Source organism: Candoia aspera, chromosome 1 (genome assembly GCF_035149785.1).
Source record: "Candoia aspera isolate rCanAsp1 chromosome 1, rCanAsp1.hap2, whole genome shotgun sequence".
NCBI classification, from domain to species: Eukaryota; Metazoa; Chordata; class Lepidosauria; order Squamata; family Boidae; genus Candoia; species Candoia aspera.
Genome location: NC_086153.1, coordinates 323,444,537 through 323,467,907, shown reverse-complemented (window position 1 = coordinate 323,467,907; position 23,371 = coordinate 323,444,537). Strand labels below are relative to the sequence as shown.

Sequence of the window (23,371 nt, the reverse complement as noted above, 5' to 3'; positions counted from 1 at the left end):
GGTCTATGGCTTAGTTTGCTATCCAAACCCTACCAATTGTGTTGCATTCCACAAATTACTATTGAAACAAGCCATTGCTTAGCACAGTGTGATAGCAATCAAACTCTGAACACAGAAAAAGCGTGCATTCTTTCCATGCAAAGGACTCCAGCATCATTCCTGGAATCTTCTCTTCCAAGGACTGTCACCTTGCAGGGATGAGAAGGATGTTCTCTGCCCCAAGCCTTGCAGAGTAGATAGTACATGGCTAGAACTGATGGGATGACGTCAGTACGACATGATCAATTAGCTACAAATGGGTAGCAATATGTTCAAGCAAGCAGCTACTGCCCACTGAGTGAGCATTTGAACTGTCACCCACAAATGCTGGCTATTCTATCCAAGTTCATCATTTGTGGATCAAAAAGAAATTGTCAGGCATGTGTGTCCCTGGTCACAGATTAGGCCCTGCTGACAAAACTCTAGCAGGACTCAAAGCCTCTCCAATGGAGGTTCTTCTCCCTTTCAGAAGAACAGTATCTAGCTGCATTGATCCAAATTACAAGGAACTGGGTGGAGTGCATTCATGTGAGAATCATCAGGATAGGAAAAGTGTGGCAGCATGGAGACATGACCATTTAGAAAAAGTACTGTGACACATTGATGCAGGGTGGACGCATTTGCTCCTCCCAGCTGGCCCCTAGGAAAGTCTAAATGTTGTACAAGCAAAAACAAAACCAAAAATTTGCCATGCATTCTTGTGTCAGTTTGTTAAAATTGACTGTGTGAAGCCCATGGGTTAGTTCTAGAGTGAGGTAGAGAAATTCTTCTGCATTTTTTCTACCAGTCCCCATTCAGTTTGCTGAAATTTGCTTTAGAAATTATTCAGAAGGAGAAGAGGACGGGAGAAAGGTTGGGGACTTCTCACTGGTTGGGGTGGGGGTGTGAGTGCTTGTGTGGGTTTGAATGCGCTGTCTTTCTCTTCCCGGCATCCCAAATTTCCCTTAGTGCTTAAGCAGGGACTGCCCTGCTTTTCAAGGCTCAGATGCACTACAGCATCACATTTGACCACATCCAGAGGCAGCTGCATCTTTAACTGACTCCCCCTTTTTTTATCCACCCTGAGAAAATGGAGGAGGAGCAATTGGGTCATGGTCAGCCCTTTGGGGTAGGCAAAGTCATGAAAGAGAAGTAGCTGGGTTTCTAGGAATGCTCTTTCTTATTACAGATTAGAATAACAGAATCTTGAAAGAGCTTCTCTCTGCCCCATCTTATACCAAACAAAATCAAGTTGGAGTTATTTTGAGTTTCTTTCTCATGCTTTCCTTTTTCTCAGGACTGAGTTGTCTTTTCTCCTCGATGATTTCATGCTGTCTTCCACCTTCTCCAAGCCAGATCTACACTCCTTCACACCTACAAATCACTCCAGTTGTTATTTCCATTTTTGCAGGGGTGTCACATGACCTATCAAGAATCCTCAGAGGAGGGAGTGGATAGAAGGGGGGATAAGTTATGATTTAAGAAAAGCCCCTTGGGCACTAATCACTGGAAGCCCAATATGGCGTAGGATGGGGATGGGCAGATCCATGAGGAAAGAGGAACCAGTGAGAAGGTTTGATTGTCTAACTACTTGAATCAGTCTATTATATGATATGATTGATGAAGAAAGCACCATGTTTACATTTTAAATGTATTTATTTACTTATTTAAAATGCATTGCATTTGCAAGATCTGCTTTAATGCTCAGGTGAAAGGTCTTGTTGATCCAAAAAAGTATTCCAAAATCTGCTTAAGTGTACAAGTTTGCCTATCCAAAATGCTATTTTGTTTTCCATGTTGTATGCCCAAATAAAACTCCAAGTTAAAAACTGAATCTACATTCAGTTGCTCATATTCAGCATTTATAAAGCCATTTAGGGAGGGAAACATACATGGTTTTTGTGATAATGTGCCTGTAGCTTCTCAATATCCTATGGTAGGATTCATGATGAAAAGGAAATTATATGACATTCACTGTGCATGCAGTTTAGTACCTTTCATGATAAAATTGGGACAAAGGAGGACAAAGTCTCTTTCCTTTGATCAGCATGTTATTTTCAAGGGATTGCCATTATTATTTTGAAAACAAGTGTCAAAACAAGTGTCAAAAGAAAAAACTTCACAGAGAAATTGTTTTATTTTCTAATGAAAGATCCAGAAAAGTCCTCAAAAGCGGTTCAGCTTGATGAGTGTGCCTTGCAGGGTTGGCCTTACATAATAGCCTAAAATGCGATTTCAGAATTCATTAGTGGTCCTAATAAATATAAGGCAATTAGGAGTGATCCTAACAAATATAAGGCAAAATTTCCCATTCAGTAACTTAGTACTGAAGGTAGTAACTGTATGTAATCCTTTTGGGAGAAAAAAAAATCTGAGCTACTTAATTGATAATTACTCTTTTGGAAAAATTTACTGATATTTGGCTGAAAAGCAAACAAAATGAACTTCATACAGAGCTCATTCCAGTGGCTGGAGAGTTATGGGAGTTGGTCCACACATCTTCAAACTGCTAAGGTTGAGAAACAGTGGCTCATACAGTATCAAAGTTTAACAGAGCTAATGGCCACGTGCCTTGCAGAACTGTAGGTCGATTAGTTTGGGTAAGTGTTGTCCAAACTGCCACTTGCTACTGTGTAAACTGTGACTTTCAGTCCTTTTTCATTTTTCAAAATATGTATTACTTATCTCACACAGTGACGGTTTTTGTGAAGATATTTTCAGCGCAGTGAAAAAGAATACAACCAAGATTTGAAACACCTTATGGAAGCCAACAAAATGATATTCTATACTTGAAACATTTGTAGAATACGTAGGTATTAGAAAAAACTCTCCATATGGTGCTAGCATCCAGAATCAATCTATTCAGGAGACAGAACTATAGGGTCTATGGTGGGGTCACATACATATAAACTCTTCCAGGCAAAGAAAGAAACTTCTTAAGAATTTGGGTGAGTTAGTCAATGTGAAGTTTTACTTCAGCTCTGGCTACCTCTCACTTATTTGAATGTATTTCTGGATTCAGGTTTGAAAGAATTACTCCCATGGTGGCAAATGTTGCTTCTATTATTTGAACACATTTCTTGGCTTGGACTTACTAGAGAGGACTGCTTCCCCAGCTCTGGTTACTATTCTCTTGTTTTACTTAACGTATTCCTTGAAAGCCTCAGACACCAAATGCAAGCAGAGGGAGAGGAGGGTTGTGGGGTTGTGGGGTTTTTTGGCACATTGCATGTAACATTTCCCTCTGCATGTCACATTGCAATAACCCTATTTTTATGTCTGATTCAGAAACTCTGGCAAGCATGAAGGCATCATGAAAGAATTTCTTCCATGAGGCTTTTTCACCTGAAATGCAACTGCCAACATTAAGGGTGAGTTCTGCTCTTGAGAAATTATTGGAGTTCTCCTTCCTTTGGAGATAATGTCCACCCAACATCTCTGCCATAAACTGAGTGGAGACATTTGAAAAGCTATTTGCACCCAGCTCTAGTTAATTCTCCTGAGTATGAGAAAATCAGCCGTGCGTGTCGCACACTTCTGGAACCTTGCTACCCTGGGCTCGTTAATCCAGGGGAACCTGGTTCAGCAGGACCCTGTCTCGCAAGCTCCCCCGAAATGACTGGGAACTGCGCAAGAGCAGGAAGATCTTTCTAAGGGCGGGGGCAGGGGGGTATGCAAGAGAAATGTCCACTTGACTGTTCCACGGTCTTTGTCTGTTCCTCTTCCATAATAACTCATGTATTTTTAAAGACAGGAATGTGAAAATGTTTGGAAACCAGAGAAAAACCGAAAGGCAGGGTGGAGTTGGGGGCAGACTTGCTTTTCTGATAGAGCTGCTTCCAGTTCCAAAGAGAACTAAGGGGATGGAGTGGAAGAACATGAGCACCCAGCGAGCTAAACACCTTTTTTTCAGAAAGGAGTTTTGCAAGAGCAATGCAGAGTTGGCGTGGGTGAGTGTGGGTGTGCGCGCATGCGTGCGTGCGTCTTTGCTCTTGCCTGAGGCTCTGATCTGGTCTCTCCACCTGCGCTCTCTAGGGAGATGAGGCTTCTGGCAACCTTTCCACCTCAGTTTTTATTGGTTTCAACTAAGCTGCCCTCTTGGAGGCTTGGGGAACTCCAGTAATGAAAAACAACAAATGCTGCATCATTTTCTGCCTTCTTGTCTCGTCCTCCCCCACCAAGTATGCATGTGCATTTCTTTTTCATGGGAAATATATTGAGGGACGGCAGGCAGGCAGGCAGGCAGGGGAAGGGGTTGCACTGAGTCTTCCTTACAACCCTAAGTGGCAGGTTTAACATCAGCCCTGCCATTGTTCGGCAGTCACTCTTTCTGACTCATGCCCAAGTCTCCAGTTAATATCAAAATCTGCATAAATGCTCTGAATGCTGCTGAGGACCTGAGTAGAGCCGCCATGTTAATGTTTTCATAATTAGAGTGATAAAGGATAGGGTTCCCCTAGCACAGCAACTAGGGTCTGTGTCACCTGGGGCAAACACGGATTCCGCACCCACCCCCCAAGGCAAACATTCAGCATGCAGATACTATTTTGTCATTTTGGTGCCCCCCCAGCATGGCACCCAGGGCACCTTCCCTGCTTGCCACCCCCCCAGTTGTGGCCCTGGATTCCCCAAGCTGGTGCTCCCTGGATGTGTTGGGATGGCCATTCCACAATTCACTAGCTTAGGGAAGTCTTCTAGAGCATAATTCTGGAAGAATGGGAGATTTAAATGAAGGTGCAATTCAGTCATCTCTGACATCTCTTGTAATTTTACCCAGGCCCAAGGAGGGGAGCATCTAAACCCAGATCAGAGGCTCCTTGCTGAGTCCGGCACCTTTAAATAAGCACCATTTCTTTGGTTCTGCTCCCTGGGCTATCAAAATGGGCGTTATAGCAACACAAACTTCTGCTTCCATTCCAGGCTGGACTTTGATGAGCTTAGCTAATATGCTAGATATGGCTGTTTTCTCTGTTATCTCCAGCATCCAGGATATATTGCTTCCATATATGGAAGTTCCATTTAGATATTATGGTCAGTAGCCTTGTTCAGCAAAGGATCGTTACCTTGTCGTGGTGCTGGAGCTTGAGCACCTCAATGACGCCATGAGCTAAACCATGAAGGGCCACCCAAGACGGGAAGGTCATGACAGAGAGGTCAGACTAAATGCGATCCCTGGGGAAGGTAATGGCAACCCGCCCCAGTATTCTTGCCGTGAAAACTCAATGGATCAGTACAACCAGAGATATGTTGGTATACCATCGGAAGATGAGACCCCCAGGTCAGAAGATGGTCAAAATGCTACTGGGGAGGAACAGAGGATGAGTTCAACTAGCCCCAGACGTGATGACGCAGCTAGCTCAAAGCCAAAAGGACGGCTAGCAGCCGATGGTGCTGGTGGTGAACGGCGAATTTGAGGTTCTAAGGATCAACACACCATTGGAACCTGGAACGTAAGATCTATGAGCCAGGGCAAATTGGATGTGGTTATTGGTGAGATGTCAAGATTAAAGATAGACATTTTGGGCGTCAGTGAACTGAAATGGACTGGAATGGGCCACTTCACATCAAATGACCACCAGATCTACTACTGTGGACGAGAGGACCACGGAAGAAATGGAGTAGCCTTCATAATTAATAGCAAAGTGGCTAAAGCAGTGCTTGGATACAATCCAAAAAGCGACAGAATGATCTCAATTCGAATTCAGGGCAAGCCATCTAACATCACAGTGATCCAAATATACACCCCAACCACAGATGCTGAAGAAGCTGAAGTAGAGCAGTTCTATGAGGATCTGCAGCACCTACTGGACAACACGCCTAAAAGATATGTTATTTTCATCACGGGAGACTGGAATGCTAAAGTGGGCAGTCAAATGCCACCTGGAATTACAGGTAAGCATGGCCTGGGAGAACAAAACAAAGCAGGACATAGGCTGATAGAATTTTGCCAAGACAACTCACTCTGCATAACAAACACTCTCTTCCAACAACCTAAGAGACGGCTTTATACATGGACTTCACCAGATGGACAACACCGAAATCAGATTGACTACATCCTTTGCAGCCAAAGGTGGCGGACATCTATACAGTCGGTAAAAACAAGACCTGGAGCTGACTGTAGTTCAGATCACAAACTTCTTATTGCACAATTTAGGATCAGTCTAAAGAGATTAGGGAAGACCCACAGATCAGCTAGATATGAGCTCACTAATATCCCTAAGGAATATGCAGTGGAGGTGAAGAATCGATTTAAGGGACTGGACTTAGTAGATTGGGTCCTGGAAGAACTATGGACAGAAGTTCGCAACATTCTTCAGGAGGTGGCAACAAAATACATCCCAAAGAAAGAGAAAAGCAAGAAGGGAAAATGGCTGTCTGCTGAGACACTAGAAGTAGCCCAAGAAAGAAGGAAAGCAAAAGGCAACAGTGATAGGGGGAGATATGCCCAATTAAATGCAAAATTCCAGAGGTTAGCCAGAAGAGAGAAGGAATTATTTTTAAACAAGCAATGCGTGGAAGTGGAAGAAGACAATAGAATAGGAAGGACAAGAGACCTCTTCCAGAAAATTAGAAACATCGGAGGTAAATTCCAGGCCAAAATGGGTATGATCAAAAACAAAGTTGGCAAGGACCTAACAGAAGAAGAAGAGATCAAGAAAAGGTGGCAAGAATATACAGAAGACCTGTATAGGAAGGATAACAATATCGGGGATAGCTTTGACGGTGTGGTCAGTGAGCTAGAGCCAGACATCCTGAAGAGTGAGGTTGAACGGGCCTTAAGAAGCATTGCTAATAACAAGGCAGCAGGAGACGACTGCATCCCAGTCGTCTTGCAAGATGATGCTGTCAAGGTAATGCATGCTATATGCCAGCAAATTTGGAAAACACAAGAATGGCCATCAGATTGGAAAAAATCAACTTATATCCCCGTACCAAAAAAGGGAAACACTAAAGAATGTTCAAACTATCGAACAGTGGCACTCATTTCACATGCGAGTAAGTTAATGCTCAAGATCCTGCAAGGTAGACTTCAGCAATTCATGGAGCGAGAATTGCCAGATGTACAAGCTGGGTTTAGAAAAGGCAGAGGAACTAGGGACCAAATTGCCAATATCCGCTGGATAATGGAAAAAGCCAGGGAGTTTCAGAAAAACATCTATTTCTGTTTTATTGACTATTCTAAAGCCTTTGACTGTGTGGACCATAACAAATTGTGGCAAGTTCTTAGTGGTATGAGGATACCAAGTCATCTTGTCTGCCTCCTGAAGAATCTGTATAATGACCAAGTAGCAACAGTAAGAACAGACCACGGAACAACGGACTGGTTTAAGATTGGGAAAGGAGTACGGCAGGGCTGTATACTCTCACCCTACCTATTCAACTTGTACGCAGAACACATCATGCGACATGCTGGGCTTGAGGAATGCAGGGCTGGGGTTAAAATCGCTGGAAGAAACATTAACCATCTCAGATATGCAGATGATACCACTTTGATGGCTGAAAGCGAAGAGGAACTGAGGAGCCTTATGATGAAGGTGAAAGAAGAAAGTGCAAAAGCTGGCCTGCAGCTAAACCTCAAAAAAACCAAGATTATGGCAATCAGCTTGATTGATAACTGGCAAATAGAGGGAGAAATGTAGAAGCAGTGAAAGACTTTGTATTTCTAGGTGCAAAGATTTCTGCAGATACAGAATACGCTTAATCCTTGGAAGAAGAGCAATGACAAATCTCAATAAAATAGTTAAGAGCAGAGACATCACACTGACAACAAAGGTCCTCATAGTTAAAGCAATGGTGTTCCCTGTAGTAACATATGGCTGCGGGAGGTGGACCATAAGGAAGGCTGAGAGAAGGAAGATCGATGCTTTTGAACTGTGGTGTTGGAGGAAAATTCTGAGAGTGCCTTGGACTGCAAGAAGATCAAACCAGTCCATACTCCAGGAAATAAAGCCAGACTGCTCACTTGAGGGAATGATATTCAAGGCAAATCTGAAATACTTTGGCCACATAATGAGAAGACAGGACACCCTGGAGAAGATGCTGATGCTAGGGAGAGTGGAGGGCAAAAGGAAGAGGGGCCGACCAAGGGCAAGATGGATGGATGATATTCCAGAGGTGACGGACTCGTCCCTGGGGGAGCTGGGGGTGTTGACGACCGACAGGAAGCTCTGGCGTGGGCTGATCCATGAAGTCACGAAGAGTCAGAAGCGACTAAACGAATAAACAACAGCCTTCAATTATCAAATCTCCCTCATCTTTCTAAAGCCCTAATCCTAATTACATTTTACACCAATCTGTTTTGCATCTCACAGGTTTCTTCATAAATGGGATGGAATGTGATTCCTAGAGCAGCAACATCTTTTTTTCCCACTGGCTCCCACAGAAGCCTGCAAAAGATGGGCTGCTTTAACAAGTAGCAGAGGGGTGCTGGGTTTACATGAGGTCCAAAACACTTCTTAGTAATCATTTTCAAAGCATGGCCATCAATAGCCATTTCATTGCTGTCGTCTGACCTGATCTTCAATTTCCCTTCCCTGTTTTTCAGCTGGCTTTCTAGATCCACCAATTACTCCACCTTGCCTCCCCATTATTATCATTCTCTATATCTGGTCTGTTACAAACAGGAAGGGCTTTATTAAATAGAAAAAAATGACAGAGGAGAAAGGAAGCGAGTTTTCACAACGGAGAATATGTGATGTTTCAGTCACATACAGTACAACAACTACAGGGTAGATGGACAGGGCAGCCACGTAGTCTTCAGAAAAGGTGAGTTTGGGGAGGGGCATAAAGTTTGAGGAAGGACATGAATAAGTAAGACAAGTCCATGAGGCAATTCCAGGTGTAAGAGGCAGCAGAGAGGATGGGTAGGTCATTTTAGGAACCTAGAAATGTTTGGATAGCTGAGCGTAGGAGAGCACGATGGTACTGAAGGTCACCAGAAGGCATTCATCAGACCATAAGGGCAAAAAGACAAACAAGGGGCAGGCCACAGAGGGTTTTTGAAGATGAAATCATACTGCTTGCTCTGCACTGGAAGGAAGTGGAGAAATGTGCTTATATTCGTTAAATGTATAGCCCACCTTTCCCCCCAAAATGCTCAAGGCAGTTGATATGAAGAGCTTCATTCATTTTATCCCCACAATAAACCTGCAAGATAGGCTGGCTGAGAGATAATGATTGGCCGTCATCCAGTGAGCTTCCTATGGCCGAGGGTAGACCTGAACCTGTCTCCTGGGCTTCATCCAACACCACAAGCACTAGCCACACTGGCTTTCTGGGGCATTGAGATCAGTTCCTCCCTTGTTGCCAGCCTTTTAAGGGGAGGGAACTCATATTTAATTCATATTTACAGATATATAAGAACAAAACCTATCAGCAGTTCTCCTGCAAGGGTCTGATCATTTTTGTGGCTTATTTTCCAAGAGGGGTCTCCAGACCAGCTCTTGATGATGGAGGATTCCTAGCAGCGGATGGTGCTTACAGCATGGAGAACAGCAGGTGAGAAGTGATTCGCTGGGACATCCTTCCTGAACCTGCTTCTTTGCACTTTACCTGGAGCAAACTCTACCCATCTCAGAGGTATTTGGGATCTCACTTGCTATCATTTAAGAAGGAAAAGCCAAGCCCCAAACGTCCATTTAGCTTCTAATTCATATTTTAACTCTTTTGACATTCCCCCCTTCCTTTCTTAAGATGTCATAATTGCCAGATATGATCTTCAAAGACTCCTCTGAGCTTTGAAGGGAGCTAAAGTGCTTTCCCAGTCACTTCTCTCTTCCAAAATGTTAATAGTTTTCAACCTGAGGGCTAGGAGTAAGAGAGGGTTAAAATAAAGGAATAAAATAAAGGGACAAACCCTTCAGGGCTCAGCATTATTCCCTACCCCCAAAGAAAACCTTTAAGCTTCTTTTCAAATGCATCACTCTCTCTCTCCCCCTCCTTAGAACATTTCACATGGTTAGCAGTCAGGTGCTCCTTCCCTGATTTGGGGGGGGGGGGCAAATTTGATGTAGCTGACCAGTTGGTGGCTACTCTTGCTGCTGCTGCTGCCTGCAGGCTGGATGGATGGATGACAGCCTCAACCTCAACAGGTTGCCCTGATTCGAAGACTCCGTTCTGAAGACATCTGAAGAGTTTGAAGTATACGTAGACCATATCCTGCTCTCTGCCACACCATGTCCTTCACTTATCATAATCAACTAATAGCCTTGTGACTATCTAGTAGATCTTAATTCCAGAAATTGGGCATCTAATTAGGTTACATCAGTCTTCCCCAATGTGGTGCCCTTCAGAGCTTCTAAGACTGCAATTCCCAGAATTCCCACCCAGACAATGGGAAGCCACTAACTTGGGCAAGGCTCATGTACCCAGTAAAGAAAACCTGATGGCAGAGTGAGGGAGGGTTGAGAAGGAGCATTTTAAAAGATCAGCAGCCAGGAGAGGGAACTAAGATGAGCAAATGTTTTTTTAAAAAATGGTAAACATTTACAGGATAAAGCTCATCTCAAACTTGTCTCCACTTAAGTGGAGATACAGAGTATAATCAGAAGAATGTGGCCTCCTACATCACACTTACACTCAACTCTTCGGGGTTAAGTCCAGGGCAACCTAATCTAGAAAGAAAGCCCATGGTGGAATTCTTCCAAAAGTAAATTCAAGAAAAGTTGCATGAGTTGTGTCATTCAGTCCTCAAGTCTGGCAGACTAGTGACAGAAATGCACAATTCTTCAGCTCAAAATTTTCACACTTCCCTCAGCCTAGAAAAGTCTGCCACATTTTAATTATGGGATGTTTTAACAAACAAGGCTCTAGAATCAGTTGTTGTGCACTTTGTTCACATTGAACCACAAACTGGGGTCTTGCACAAATCTAGTCTGTGAAGGCAACAGTTCCCATGTCCTGCAAATCGAGACAACTGAATTGATTTTATAAACTATGGTTCTACAAACTATGGATCAGCATCTCAGCTGTGAGCCTGTTGCAGTCTTACATTCAAGAATTGAGGATTTAGGGGGTCTGCTGGCCATCAAGGAAATAGCTGCCATTCTCTAAATGGATGGGGGATCAGGTGTTCTTCAGATGTTTTTGGACCGCAATTCCCTGAATTGCCAGCCAATAGAGTCCAGTAGAGAGCTGCCCTAAACCCACTTGCTGGGATATTCCACTGAAATAGGTAGGACGTCTTTCAGAGGTGATTATCCTGACCCTTGTTCACCAATTTCAAGACTGCAGGCCCACATGCACTGACCTCTTAATAAACACTCTGGGGATTTTTATAAAAGAATGGGAATTTTTAAAAAAAGAAAAAAAACCCACAAATCTAGGCAAAATGCACTCTCAAAAATGCAGAGCTGATCACAAGTACATACATGCATGGTAGCAGGACCGGAAAAACAAACTGGAACATAGTCCAACTATCACCATTCCCTGCCAAAGACTGGATGTCACAAAAGGCTTTGTTTGCAGAGGTGCGGCTGATCAGTCAAAGCAACAATTAAAACCCAGATATGTTCCTTTAAAAACAAATCCTAAACAGTAAGGTAAAAGATCTGGGTAAAGGGGAGGTTGTATGGAGAGGGAGCAGAGAAATCTAACCATTCCCCAAATTACCTCTACGAAAGGTTGGGGGACAGGCCAGTCAGGATAGTTGGCAATTAAGACAATTTTTAAAACAATGGGGGGGGGGGCTGAGGGAGGGAAATGACTCTATATTCTTTCAAGTGCCTGAAGGAAAAGGAGGATACTGATAGCTTGGCAACCCCACCCCGGCCCTCTCTAGATAGTAACAAAAGATGTTTAAAAATAATTTTATAAAAATCTATTGGCTTTACTTTTAAAATAATGACTCATTTTATTTTTTATATTTTAATATGTCGTTATAAATATATTTTGCCAAAATATATGATCATTATTGTCAAAACATTTGCACATAAATAAGGTCAAGGTGAACGGATGGATCAAGGGGTTTGTACGGGAGAAAGAGACTGGCCAGGTTTTGCTTCCGCTTTGAAATCAAAAGCCGGTCCCCCCTCCCTTCATCCCGTGCCTGCAGATTTTGGCCAGGCTGGCTGGGAGGTGGCAAATGGAAGGGACAGGGAGAACTCACCACCCCCCCGCCTTTAACGACAGCCACATCCCTCTACCACCATTTCCTGGTAGTTCTTCAGAACAACTTTATCGTATTCGTCCAAGTAGAGCATGGAGATGGCGCTCAGCTCTGTGGGGACGCAGCAGGCTTTGGGGATGCTGGAGTTGACGGAATTCACCAGAGTCTGCACAATGGCATGGTTAGTAGAGTTGAGGTGGTCAGCCAAAGGGAAGGGGCAGTCCCCGTGGCAGTAGAAAGCTTGGTAGCCAGGGGGGGCCACAATCCAGTCGTTCCAGCCCACATCACTGAAATCCACATACAGGGCATGGCGGCGACAATTCTTCTTGCTCTTGCGCGGCCGCTGGTGTGCATGCTTAGGGCTGCGTTTGGTCCTCCGCGTGAGCAGAGACTGGCCCCTGCCATCATGGCTGAAGGTGACCAGGAGAGGCCGGAGGCGAGCCCATTCAGCATCCTCCAGACGGTCTCCTTGAGGTAAAGAGCGGCTAATCCGGACATGTTTGCCCTGGTGAGTCTGCGTGGGGTGGAGGTGGATGACCTCCACGGCCAGCCCGTGGTTGGGCTGGCCACCTGCGGTCCATCGGATGACTGCGGGGCTCACGTCAAAGCTCTCCCAGCGGCTCACGTTATGATGCACCAGGCGCGTGTCCAGAAGCCTGGTGACCAAGTCCCCCCCTTGCAGGGGCTTCATCACCTCATAAATGTTGATCCGGTGGAAGCCTTTCTCCCAAGCGGCGGCCGCCACCGCCTCCTCTTCATTGATCTGCTGCCGAAAGAGTCTCAGCTCTGCAGAAGAAATTGGCTCAGTGGACGGCACACTGCTGAGGTTGAAAAAGAAGTGGAACCGAGTGGGTTGATTCCATGGGCTGGCCAGATGTTGCAGGTCTTCTGGAGAGAGGAGCGGGGAGGAGACACAGAGAGAAAGAAGCACAAAGGGGAAGAGGTGAGCAGGATGAGCCACACAGATGATGCAATTTCACAAGCCCAGAAAAATACACAATCAGCAAGAGGATGGCACCATGAGGTGTGATCTCCTTGCTGTTGTGCACCAAGGTGGAGAGGGGGCAAGGAAGAATGCCCCCTCCCTTAAAGCAATTCCTCCATGCCCCTATTTTCATGGATTTCACTTGCTTAATGTCAGGCCAGGCCTTTGCACCTGATGCACGTTAAGGGTATCCCATGGGATTGCCAACAAGGCAGGTAAGAGGCTGATCCTACATGTATAGATGTGAAGATCCTGCCAAGGCTTAGTGTTTCAGCACAGAACAGCCATTTCAGCTAGATCCCAAACATGATTTACTGGGAAATGAAGCCAACCAAATGGAGCTGTTTCTTCACATGCTGACAAGCAGATTGCAACCTGTATTTCAATGACTGTTTAGTCGGAATGTAGCCCCAATGAAATCAGTCGGACTTCTATTCAGTGTTATGATGCAGTAGCGAGGATGCTCCAAGGGCTTCCCTTTGGAGAGGCCACTGGAGCAAAATGCTGGGTGCTCCAAACCAAATGAACTTGCACAAACAGGCCTGGCCTCCCTCCATTGTCTCCGTCCTTCCTCTCATCCACTTCCTCTGGACTCTATCCTCTGCTTTGCTCCTACCTCGGAAACGAACTGCAGGAGGCTGCCAAAGTTCAGCCAGGGCACCTAGTCATGCCCTCTGGACAAGCATGTATGGAGCTGTATACCCTTTGTCCTAATTATATCATCATTCATTCTTGTATTTATAGAATGCCAGGCACGTGCCCAGCCCTCGGCAGAGTAAACAGAAATGGACTGTGCCTGGCCGGGGCGGGGGGGCAGAATTTGTGATGATCACACCTTTAGGAAACAGCAAGGAGACTTCCCCAGCAAGTGTAACAGTTCCCAGAACTGCTTCAGCCCTCCCCCCCATTTCTGCCTATCTTTTGAAATGAGCTCCACTCACGATCTCTAGATTTCAAGTGCTTTCGGAAGCAACTTGCAGACCAGTCTTTCCTACTTAATTCCACTAGTGAGAGACAGATGTAGCCCACAGTTCACTGGATGGTGGTTGGATAAGATTAAATATGCCTCCTCTGGAAGGCAAAAGTGGATTGCAAAAAATGCTTCCTTCATGAAATATGCCCTCAGAAATAGGCAATTTCTTTCTTAAAACCGTGTTTTCTTTTGTTTTTTAACTCTTTGTGATAGACTCACAGACACACTAGCAAGACCACAGCAAAAGCTTTACTAAGTCCAGGCTGCTAAACACAGTCTCGGAGGCAAGGCTGCTGAGCAAGTTAATGCCTTGGACTTTTCTTTGGGGAGTGGGGAGAAGAGACAAAACGCACACTAGGAAGCTTTTGGGTTCAGCTGCACACAACCCCCTCCTTTTTCCCCCAAGCAGAGGTAGCTGCAGTCATTCACACTGGTCATTAAAAAGGAAAATATATGGACCTCCCCCCCATCATTCCCCAAAACAACAAATGAGTGGGAACAGTTTTATCGGAAGGTGGTGTGGACGGCAACAATAGTTGCTACTAAGTAAAGCCTAGAATGAAGAAGCAGGGTGGGGAAGTAAGTAACAAACCCAGCAACCAGCGTGAAACGCTTAGAGCTCCGTGTGCAGAATGTGTGTGCCAGCGCTCTCACTTTTTCTCTTACACACCCACAGCTCTACCCAAGGTAACCAATGACGATTATTCAATAATATGAACAATTGCTACTTTTATTACGTTGGCAACGCCATCTAGGTCCCTTCTCAGTTGGCCAAGGGGGGTTTCACGTGTCTTTGTTTCTCAGTGAAGCCACAGACACCCCGCTTGCTTCTACAGCAGAGAAGGATGAACACCGTAGGATGTTATTTCCTCGGGTCCAAGGACAGTGCATTAAACGTCTCGCACAGCAACCCCTCCCCACCCTGGAGACTGCTAAAGATGAGGAAAAGAAAGGAAGTGGGACCCGCATCCTATGCCCTCCCCTTCCCGGCACAGCCCGATCCACAAGCTAGAATGTTTCTCTGGAAAACATTTTCAGTCTGAACCTACCACATCCAAAGTCCAAACTGCTGGAAACAGGGCAGAACATCTCGGGGTTGGAGGGAGTAAATAAATCTGGCTACCTGCTCCCCCTCCAATCTAAATCCTAACTGAAGAAGCTTCCAAGCAGCCCGTTTTTCCTGTGTTAGCCAGGTTTGGGGGAGCTTGTAAGGGGGGGCCTCAGTTGCTACGGGTGTCGGATTCCCCTCAAATTACTTTGAAGAGGCAATCCTGCAACCCCATCACTTCTCGCTTTAGCCCTCTTTTCCACAGCACCCGACCCCAGCTGACGCCTCATCTTGTGACGCACCTTCATGGTGAAAGCTTCTCACAGTGTTGGCGCGGCTGGTCGATCTCTCGGGATACTGGAGGTTGAGATCGTGAAGGTTCTCCTCCTCGTCCCCAGACTGGAGGCGATAGAGATCCAGCATGTAAGAGGGGATGATGGCTGTTTTGCTGGGCTGTGGCCGCCGGCGCAGCCCAAACATCTGGAGGAGGGTGGCCTCGAACCCACGCAAGAGTTCATGGTTTGGGAACAGGCGGTGTGCAGTTCCCGAGGCGCCCTCTCCCTCTCCGTCTCCTCCTCCTCCTCCTCGCTGCTGCTGCTGCTGCTGTTGATGCAAACCCGCAGCCACCTTCTTCTTCCCAGTCTCAGCGGGTATCAAACTGGCCCGGTTGGAACCTCCAAGGATCACTTGGCACAATAGAATGACCATCAGCATTCGGCTACCAGGCGTCATGGTGTCTCTGGGGGGGTTGGAAGTGAAGGGGGGCAGGAAGCAGGGGAGGGAGGAGAAAGAGAGCCAGAGCAAGCAAACAAGGTTGGTGAAAAGAAAGCACCCAACAGTCTAAACTTTTTTTTGGGGGGGGGGGGATGCATACAACAGCTTAAAAAAAAAAAAGAGACGGCTACTAAAACTTTGGGTAGAGCGCCCTGGTGTCAATTTGCCTCCGATTAAGGTCCCCATCAAATAAACGCCCCCCCCCTCTTCTGTTTCTATCTAACTATCCCGGTTAAAAGTGCGATTGTAGAGGAAGGAGCTCTCAAGGAAACGCTTCCATTCAAATCCATCGTGGTAGAGGAACTGTCCCCCCCACCCACCCCCCGGTAAAAACTCAGTCCCTCCTCGGTCGGAGTTGCCCCGTTTGCGATGAGAACAGAGAAAAACACGCGGGGCGGGAGCCGAGGGTCGGACGCTCCGGTTCATTGTTAATAGCCCTTCCCGTCCAAGTACAGCGCCTTTCAAGCGGACGCGTTTTGGTGCTTAGCCTTCCCGGCTCTTAGACGCTAACCACTAGGTCCTCCCCCCACTTCAAGAAACGCTCCTGATTACGTGCTTTGTGGATCGCGAAGGGAGGGAAAGGCGCGCGGGGGGGGGGGGCGGATAAGGATGGCCCTCCGCAGAACCTAAAGGGATTTCTCTTTTGGGAGGATGGAGAGAGGTTTAATCTATTGAAATAAGTAAAGCGCGATGCTATCCCTGTTTACTCGGAAATAAACTTGGTTCGAGGGAGTTTGTTAGGTTCAAGGCAGCGCGCGTTTAAGTCTGCAGCTCACACCGCTTCGCAACGACTTGTTTTTCAGGTGCCGAAGAAATCAATTACAAAGATGGAAAATCCACAAGGAAGGCGTTCACTTTTTTGCCTCTCTCATACACACACGCGCGCATACACTCTTCGGATCGTTTCTAGCCTTAAAGTGACTCTTAACGCTTTACATCAAACCACAAGAAAAACGAAAGCGCTACTCACTGACAGAAAGCAAGGCATATAAAAACAGTCCATGGTTCTTGACAGCCAGTGTGAAACACGACTCGTGGAAAAACTCGCCGCGCAGGGAAATCCGGAGTCAACTTTCGGGACGAGGAGAATCGCTCTTTGCTGCCGCCGCTGCTGCTGCCGCTGCTATTACGGATTGCTTCGCCGAGCCGCGGATGGGAGCGATCGCTGGGACCTGATGCTCCGGAGTGGCTCCTGGAAAATGAATATATTTGAATATAATGAAACCCCCAAGCAGGCCGCTGCTTTTCTTCCAGCTCCAGGGAGAGTCACGTGGGCCCGAGAAGTCACTCCTCGCACCGGCCTGTCCATCAGCGCCGCACAAGCAAAGCACCGCCCTCCCCGCCTCCCCCCGCACTGGGATTTGCAAGTGGATGTCCCACCCCCTTGGCCTCTGCCAATCTCTCCGTAACTCACCCGCTCTTTCTTTAAAAGGCACGGTCTTCTGCAGGGTTGAATTTAATCTGAATGGCTCTACCAGGTGGGATGATCTGGGGAGCACCACATTAGGGAAGGTTACAAAATCCCTGCCAATCGTGGGATGCCTGTATGGTCAAGGAAGACCCTGTGGGTGTAAATGGGTTGTCATGTATACCCACTCTTCTCACATTATCCCGTGTTTATTTGGTGCTTGCCAAAGAATTCAGCTCAGACCTTGGGCTACTGATCCTGTGTCCAAGGGGAATCAAGTGGTCAAGATTCTTCAGCAGGAAATCTTCTTGCAGTCCCCAAGAATAGCCTCACATTTGTTTGGCCAAATATAATCCCAGTGTTAATGCTCAGTAAATACAGAATTTCAAATTCTCATGGTAAGTGTGATGTTCTTGCACTTACTAATTTATGAAGTCACTAAGACATGCAATCGTCTCTCCTGTCACTGTGGGCACTTTATACTGTACCTAGGTTCAAATCCAGCTTCAGCCATGGCAGTCACTCACTGGGTGGCTTTGGGCTAATCACTCTCTCAGCCTAACTTACTTCACAGGTTGTTGTGCAGATAAAATGGAGATCTCCACGTACGTCACGCCACCATGAGCTCCTGGAGATACCGCAGGGCATAAGTCAGAAGGAAGAGGAGGAGAAATAACTTGTCCTACATTTGTGGGTCATAGAGAAGGATACAAAAGGTAAAAACAATGTAAACAATCTCAGAGAAAAATTAAAAGCATAGAAACAGCAGTATGATGAAACTCCACCATTCAGTGTGCATAACCTGGGAAGATAAAATGATGTTCATCAAGTCTCCATTCACCAAGGTATCACTTGATGCCAAAATAATACCAGCTTGGATAAAGGTCTAACCTCTGCATGGTAGGTCATAATTATAGGGCCATAGCTAAGAAGACCTTTTCTTGTATTGCCACATAATGTTCTGTTTTCACTGACGGGGCACCGAGAAGAACTCCATTTGCAGATCTTAATTCTTGAGCGGGGGTGGAGAGGGAGAAGCATTCCCAGAAGTACTTGGGGTGTTACATATCACCAATGCCATTCTTTTAAAACTGATCAAATCTGCTTTCTAAATAATGCTCCCATTATCTAGCAACTGTATCCAGTACTAGTGTCGTGACTTCCAATTCTTATTGGACACGGCTCCTTTTCTTTCTTTCTTTTTTCTTTAACAAGATAAAATCCCAAATTCTGCTCTTACTGTGCCAACTGATTTAATCATCAGGATGTCCCAAAGAGGCTTCTATGACAGGCCTTGTGAAATACCTTGTTTAAGAGCTTGTCTTTAATAATGCCACTATAGCAATTTAAAAAGGTTTTAAAAACTGTTGTCAGTCTGAACTCACTCTTGCACTGGTAATTCATGCTTTATATTTCAGGACTCTTATTCTGTCCTAAGAAGCAGGATAGAAAGAATATCTGACACTTTTGAACTTTGGTGTTGCAGAAGACTCCTGAGAATGGACAGTTAAGAAAAGAAATGGATCACTGAACAAATCAATCCAGAGTTCTCATTGGAGGCACAAGTGACCAGGATCAAATAATCATATTTTGAACACATTATGTAAAGACTTAGCTCTCTTGAGAAGTCCATAATGTTGGGGAAGATGGAAAGAGAAGAGGACAGCCAGCAGAAAGGGGAATGGACTCAATAAGAGTGGCAATGAGTGCACCATCGGAAGACCTGAAGGGCCAGATTGGGGACAAATTATTCTGGAGAAAATGTATGGGGTCATTAAGAGTCAAGATTAACTTGATGACATTCGATCAATCAATCAATCAAAATAAGGATAGGAAGCCACTTCCCTACAGATGTTTTGGGCTACAACTTCCTTAAGGCTGAGTCAGCATGGACAATAATAACTGATTACGAGAGCTGTAGGTTGAAACATCTGATCTGCACTAGAGCCCAAGATGAGTGGGAGTTCCCCCAAAAACCCCGATGCTGAAAAATTCTGAAAAAGGACAAAAACAGAAGACAACCGAAGAAGTAATTGTGGCCTCACATAAAACTTGGTGAATATCTGATCTTTTTTTTTTAATTGGAAAGAGGAATAGGGTCCAAGGAAGAATACCTTCTGGTAGCCTGAATTTTCAAAGATTCTGAAGCTGAAAAGCTGAAGTTAGCAAAAGATGCTAAGAAAAAAAAAGCTTCTTCAGATCTATGTTTAAGAAGGCAGAGAAGAAAGAACACATCAGCTGCTCTGTGAAGATGGCAAAGAAGAAGCCAATAACTAATAAAATGTGAATTACTCAACTTGCGGGGGCTGATCTTTTTTTGAAAAAAGGAAATTAATTCTGCTAGGCAATTGTGAAAAGCTGATTCAAGAACAGGATTCTGATCTGAGCTTGACAGAACCATAACACTCTTGACCATGAATGGGCTCAAATCTCTAGGGCGAGATGGAGGAATTTGCTAATTTCCTGATCTAATCTCTATCCATAATCTTTGAGAAATTCTAGAAAGCTGGGGAAATACTGGTAAATTTAAGAGAGGGAAATGCAAAGCTTTTCACTTAGAAAAATCAAATGTGCATACATTGTGAAAAAGAATATTTGAATTGTAGCTGAGGTCAAGCTGATTGGGAGTCAATTTATGAAGCAGTTGCTGAAAAGGCAAATGCAATTTAGGTTGCATCAACAAAGGTACAGTTTCCATATTATAGGAAGTAATATTCATTGGTCAGATCCCAGCCATATCCCATTTAAGAATTATGGAACGTAGGAGTTGGAAAGTACCTTGGAAGTCATCTAATTCAACCCCCTGCTCAATGCAGGAATCCACAACTATTGCATCGTCAACAGATGGCCATCCAAACTCTTTAAAATACCTCCAGTGAAGGAGAGTTTATCACCTTATGAGGGAGTCAGTTCTATTGTTGAACAGCTCTTACTATGAGGAATGTTCCCCCTGTATCGAACTCATAATTCAGCAAAGGATTGTTACCTTGTCGTGGCGCTGGAGCTTGAGCACCTCAATGACGCCATGAGCTAAACCGTGAAGGGCCACCCAAGACGGGAAGGTCATGACAGAGAGGTCAGACTAAATGCGATCCCTGGGGAAGGTGATGGCAACCCACCCCAGTATTCTTGCCGTGAAAACTCAATGGATCAGTACAACCAGAGATATGTCGGTATACCATCGGAAGATGAGAGCCCCAGGTCGGAAGATGGTCAAAATGCTTCTGGGGAGGAACAGAGGATGAGTTCAACTAGCCCCAGACGTGATGACGCAGCTAGCTCAAAGCCGAAAGGACGGCTAGCGGCCGACGGTGCTGGTGGTGAATGGCAAATCCGATGTTCTAAGGATCAACACACCATTGGAACCTGGAACGTAAGATCTATGAGCCAGGGCAAATTGGATGTGGTTATTGGTGAGATGTCAAGATTAAAGATAGACATTTTGGGCGTCAGTGAACTGAAGTGGACTGGAATGGGCCACTTCACATCAAATGACCACCAGATCTACTACTGTGGACAAGAGGACAACGGAAGAAATGGAGTAGCCTTCATAATTAATAGCAAAGTGGCTAAAGCAGTGCTTGGATACAATCCAAAAAACGACAGAATGATCTCCATTCGAATTCAGGGCAAGCCATCTAACATCACAGTGATCCAAATATACGCCCCAGCCACAGATGCTGAAGAAGCTGAAGTAGAGCAGTTCTATGAGGATCTGCAGCACCTACTGGACAACACGCCTAAAAGAGATGTTATTTTCATCACGGGAGACTGGAATGCTAAGGTGGGCAGTCAAATGACACCTGGAATTACAGGTAAGCATTGCCTGGGAGAACAAAATGAAGCAGGAGATAAGCTGATAGAATTTTGCCAAGACAACTCACTCTGCATAACAAACACTCTCTTCCAACAACCTAAGAGACGGCTTTATACATGGACTTCCCCAGATGGACAACACCGAAATCAGATTGACTACATCCTTTGCAGCCAAAGGTGGCGGACATCTATACAGTCGGTAAAATCAAGACCTGGAGCTGACTGTAGTTCCAATCACGAACTTCTTATTGCACAATTTAGGATCAGACTAAAGAGATTAGGGAAGACCCACAGATCAGCTAGATATGAGCTCACTAACATCCCTAAGGAATATGCAGTGGAGGTGAAGAATCGATTTAAGGGACTGGACTTAGTAGATAGGGTCCTGGAAGAACTATGGACAGACGTTCGCAACATTGTTCAGGAGGCGGCAACAAAATACATCCCAAAGAAAGAGAAAACCAAGAAGGCAAAATGGCTGTCTGCTGAGACACTAGAAGTAGCCCAAGAAAGAAGGAAAGCAAAAGGCAACAGTGATAGGGGGAGATATGCCCAATGAAATGCAAAATTCCAGAGGTTAGCCAGAAGAGAGAAGGAATTATTTTTAAACAAGCAATGCGCGGAACTGGAAGAAGACAATAGAATAGGAAGGACAAGAGACCTCTTCCAGAAAATTAGAAACATTGGAGGTAAATTCCAGGCCAAAATGGGTATGATCAAAAACAAAGATGGCAAGGACCTAACAGAAGAAGAAGAGATCAAGAAAAGGTGGCAAGAATATACGGAAGACCTGTATAGGAAGGATAACAATATCGGGGATAGCTTTGATGGTGTGGTCAGTGAGCTAGAGCCAGACATCCTGAAGAGTGAGGTTGAATGGGCCTTAAGAAGCATTGCTAATTAACAAGGCAGCAGGAGATGACGGCATCCCAACTGAACTGTTCAAAATCTTGCAAGATGATGCTGTCAAGGTAATGCATGCTATATGCCAGCAAATTTGGAAAAAGCCAGGGAGTTTCAGAAAAACATCTATTTCTGTTTTATTGACTATTCTAAAGCCTTTGACTGTGTGGACCATAACAAATTGTGGCAAGTTCTTAGTGGTATGGGGATACCAAGTCATCTTGTATGCCTCCTGAAGACTCTGTATAACAACCAAGTAGCAACAGTAAGAACAGACCACGGAACAACGGACTGGTTTAAGATTGGGAAAGGAGTATGGCAGGGCTGTATACTCTCACCCTATCTATTCAACTTGTACGCAGAACACATCATGTGACATGCTGGGCTTGAGGAATGCAGGGCTGGGGTTAAAATCTCTGGAAGAAACATTAACCATCTCAGATATGCAGATGATACCACTTTGATGGCTGAAAGCAAAGAGGAACTGAGGAGCCTTATGATGAAGGTGAAAGAAGAAAGTGCAAAAGCTGGCCTGCAGCTAAACCTCAAAAAAACCAAGATTATGGCAACCAGCTTGATTGATAACTGGCAAATAGAGGGAGAAATGTAGAAGCAGTGAAAGACTTTGTATTTCTAGGTGCAAAGATTACTGCAGATGCAGAATACGCTTAATCCTTGGGAGAAGAGCAATGACAAATCTCAATAAAATAGTTAAGAGCAGAGACATCACACTGACAACAAAGGTCCTCATAGTTAAAGCAATGGTGTTCCCCGTAGTAACATATGGCTGCGAGAGCTGGACCATAAGGAAGGCTGAGAGAAGGAAGATAGATGCTTTTGAACTGTGGTGCTGGAGGAAAATTCTGAGAATGCCTTGGACTGCAAGAAGATCAAACCAGTCCATACTCCAGGAAATTAAGCCAGACTGCTCACTTGAGGGAATGATATTCAAGGCAAAACTGAAATACTTTGGCCACATAATGAGAAGACAGGACACCCTGGAGAAGATGCTGATGCTAGGGAGAGTGGAGGGCAAAAGGAAGAGGAGCCGACCAAGGGCAAGGTGGATGGATGATATTCCACAGGTGACGGACTCATCCCTGGGGAAGCTGGGGGTGTTGACGACAGACAGAAAGCTCTGGCGTGGGCTGGTCCATGAAGTCACGAAGAGTCAGAAGCGACTGAACAAATAAACAACAAAATCGAACTCATAACTACTTCCTTGTAATTTGAACCCATTGTTTTTTGGAACAGTTCTGGACAGTTCTGCCCCCTCTTCTATGTGACAGCCCTTTAGGATCTTGAAGACAGCTCTCACGTCTCCTCAGTTTTCTCTGCTC

General features: G+C 45.1%; 1 protein-coding gene across 1 annotated transcript; it reads right to left on the bottom strand.

Moving 5' to 3' along the window:
* Positions 1-11,844: 11,844 nt before the first annotated feature.
* On the bottom strand, positions 11,845-17,186 carry BMP4 (bone morphogenetic protein 4). The gene is made up of 3 exons (XM_063290522.1): positions 16,875-17,186; positions 15,433-15,869; positions 11,845-13,012 (listed from the first exon to the last, which is right to left on the bottom strand). The coding sequence occupies exons 2-3, from the start codon at positions 15,860-15,862 to the stop codon at positions 12,138-12,140; spliced, it is 1,305 nt and encodes a 434-aa protein (XP_063146592.1). The 5' UTR covers positions 15,863-15,869; positions 16,875-17,186; the 3' UTR covers positions 11,845-12,137.
* Positions 17,187-23,371: the final 6,185 nt, after the last annotated feature.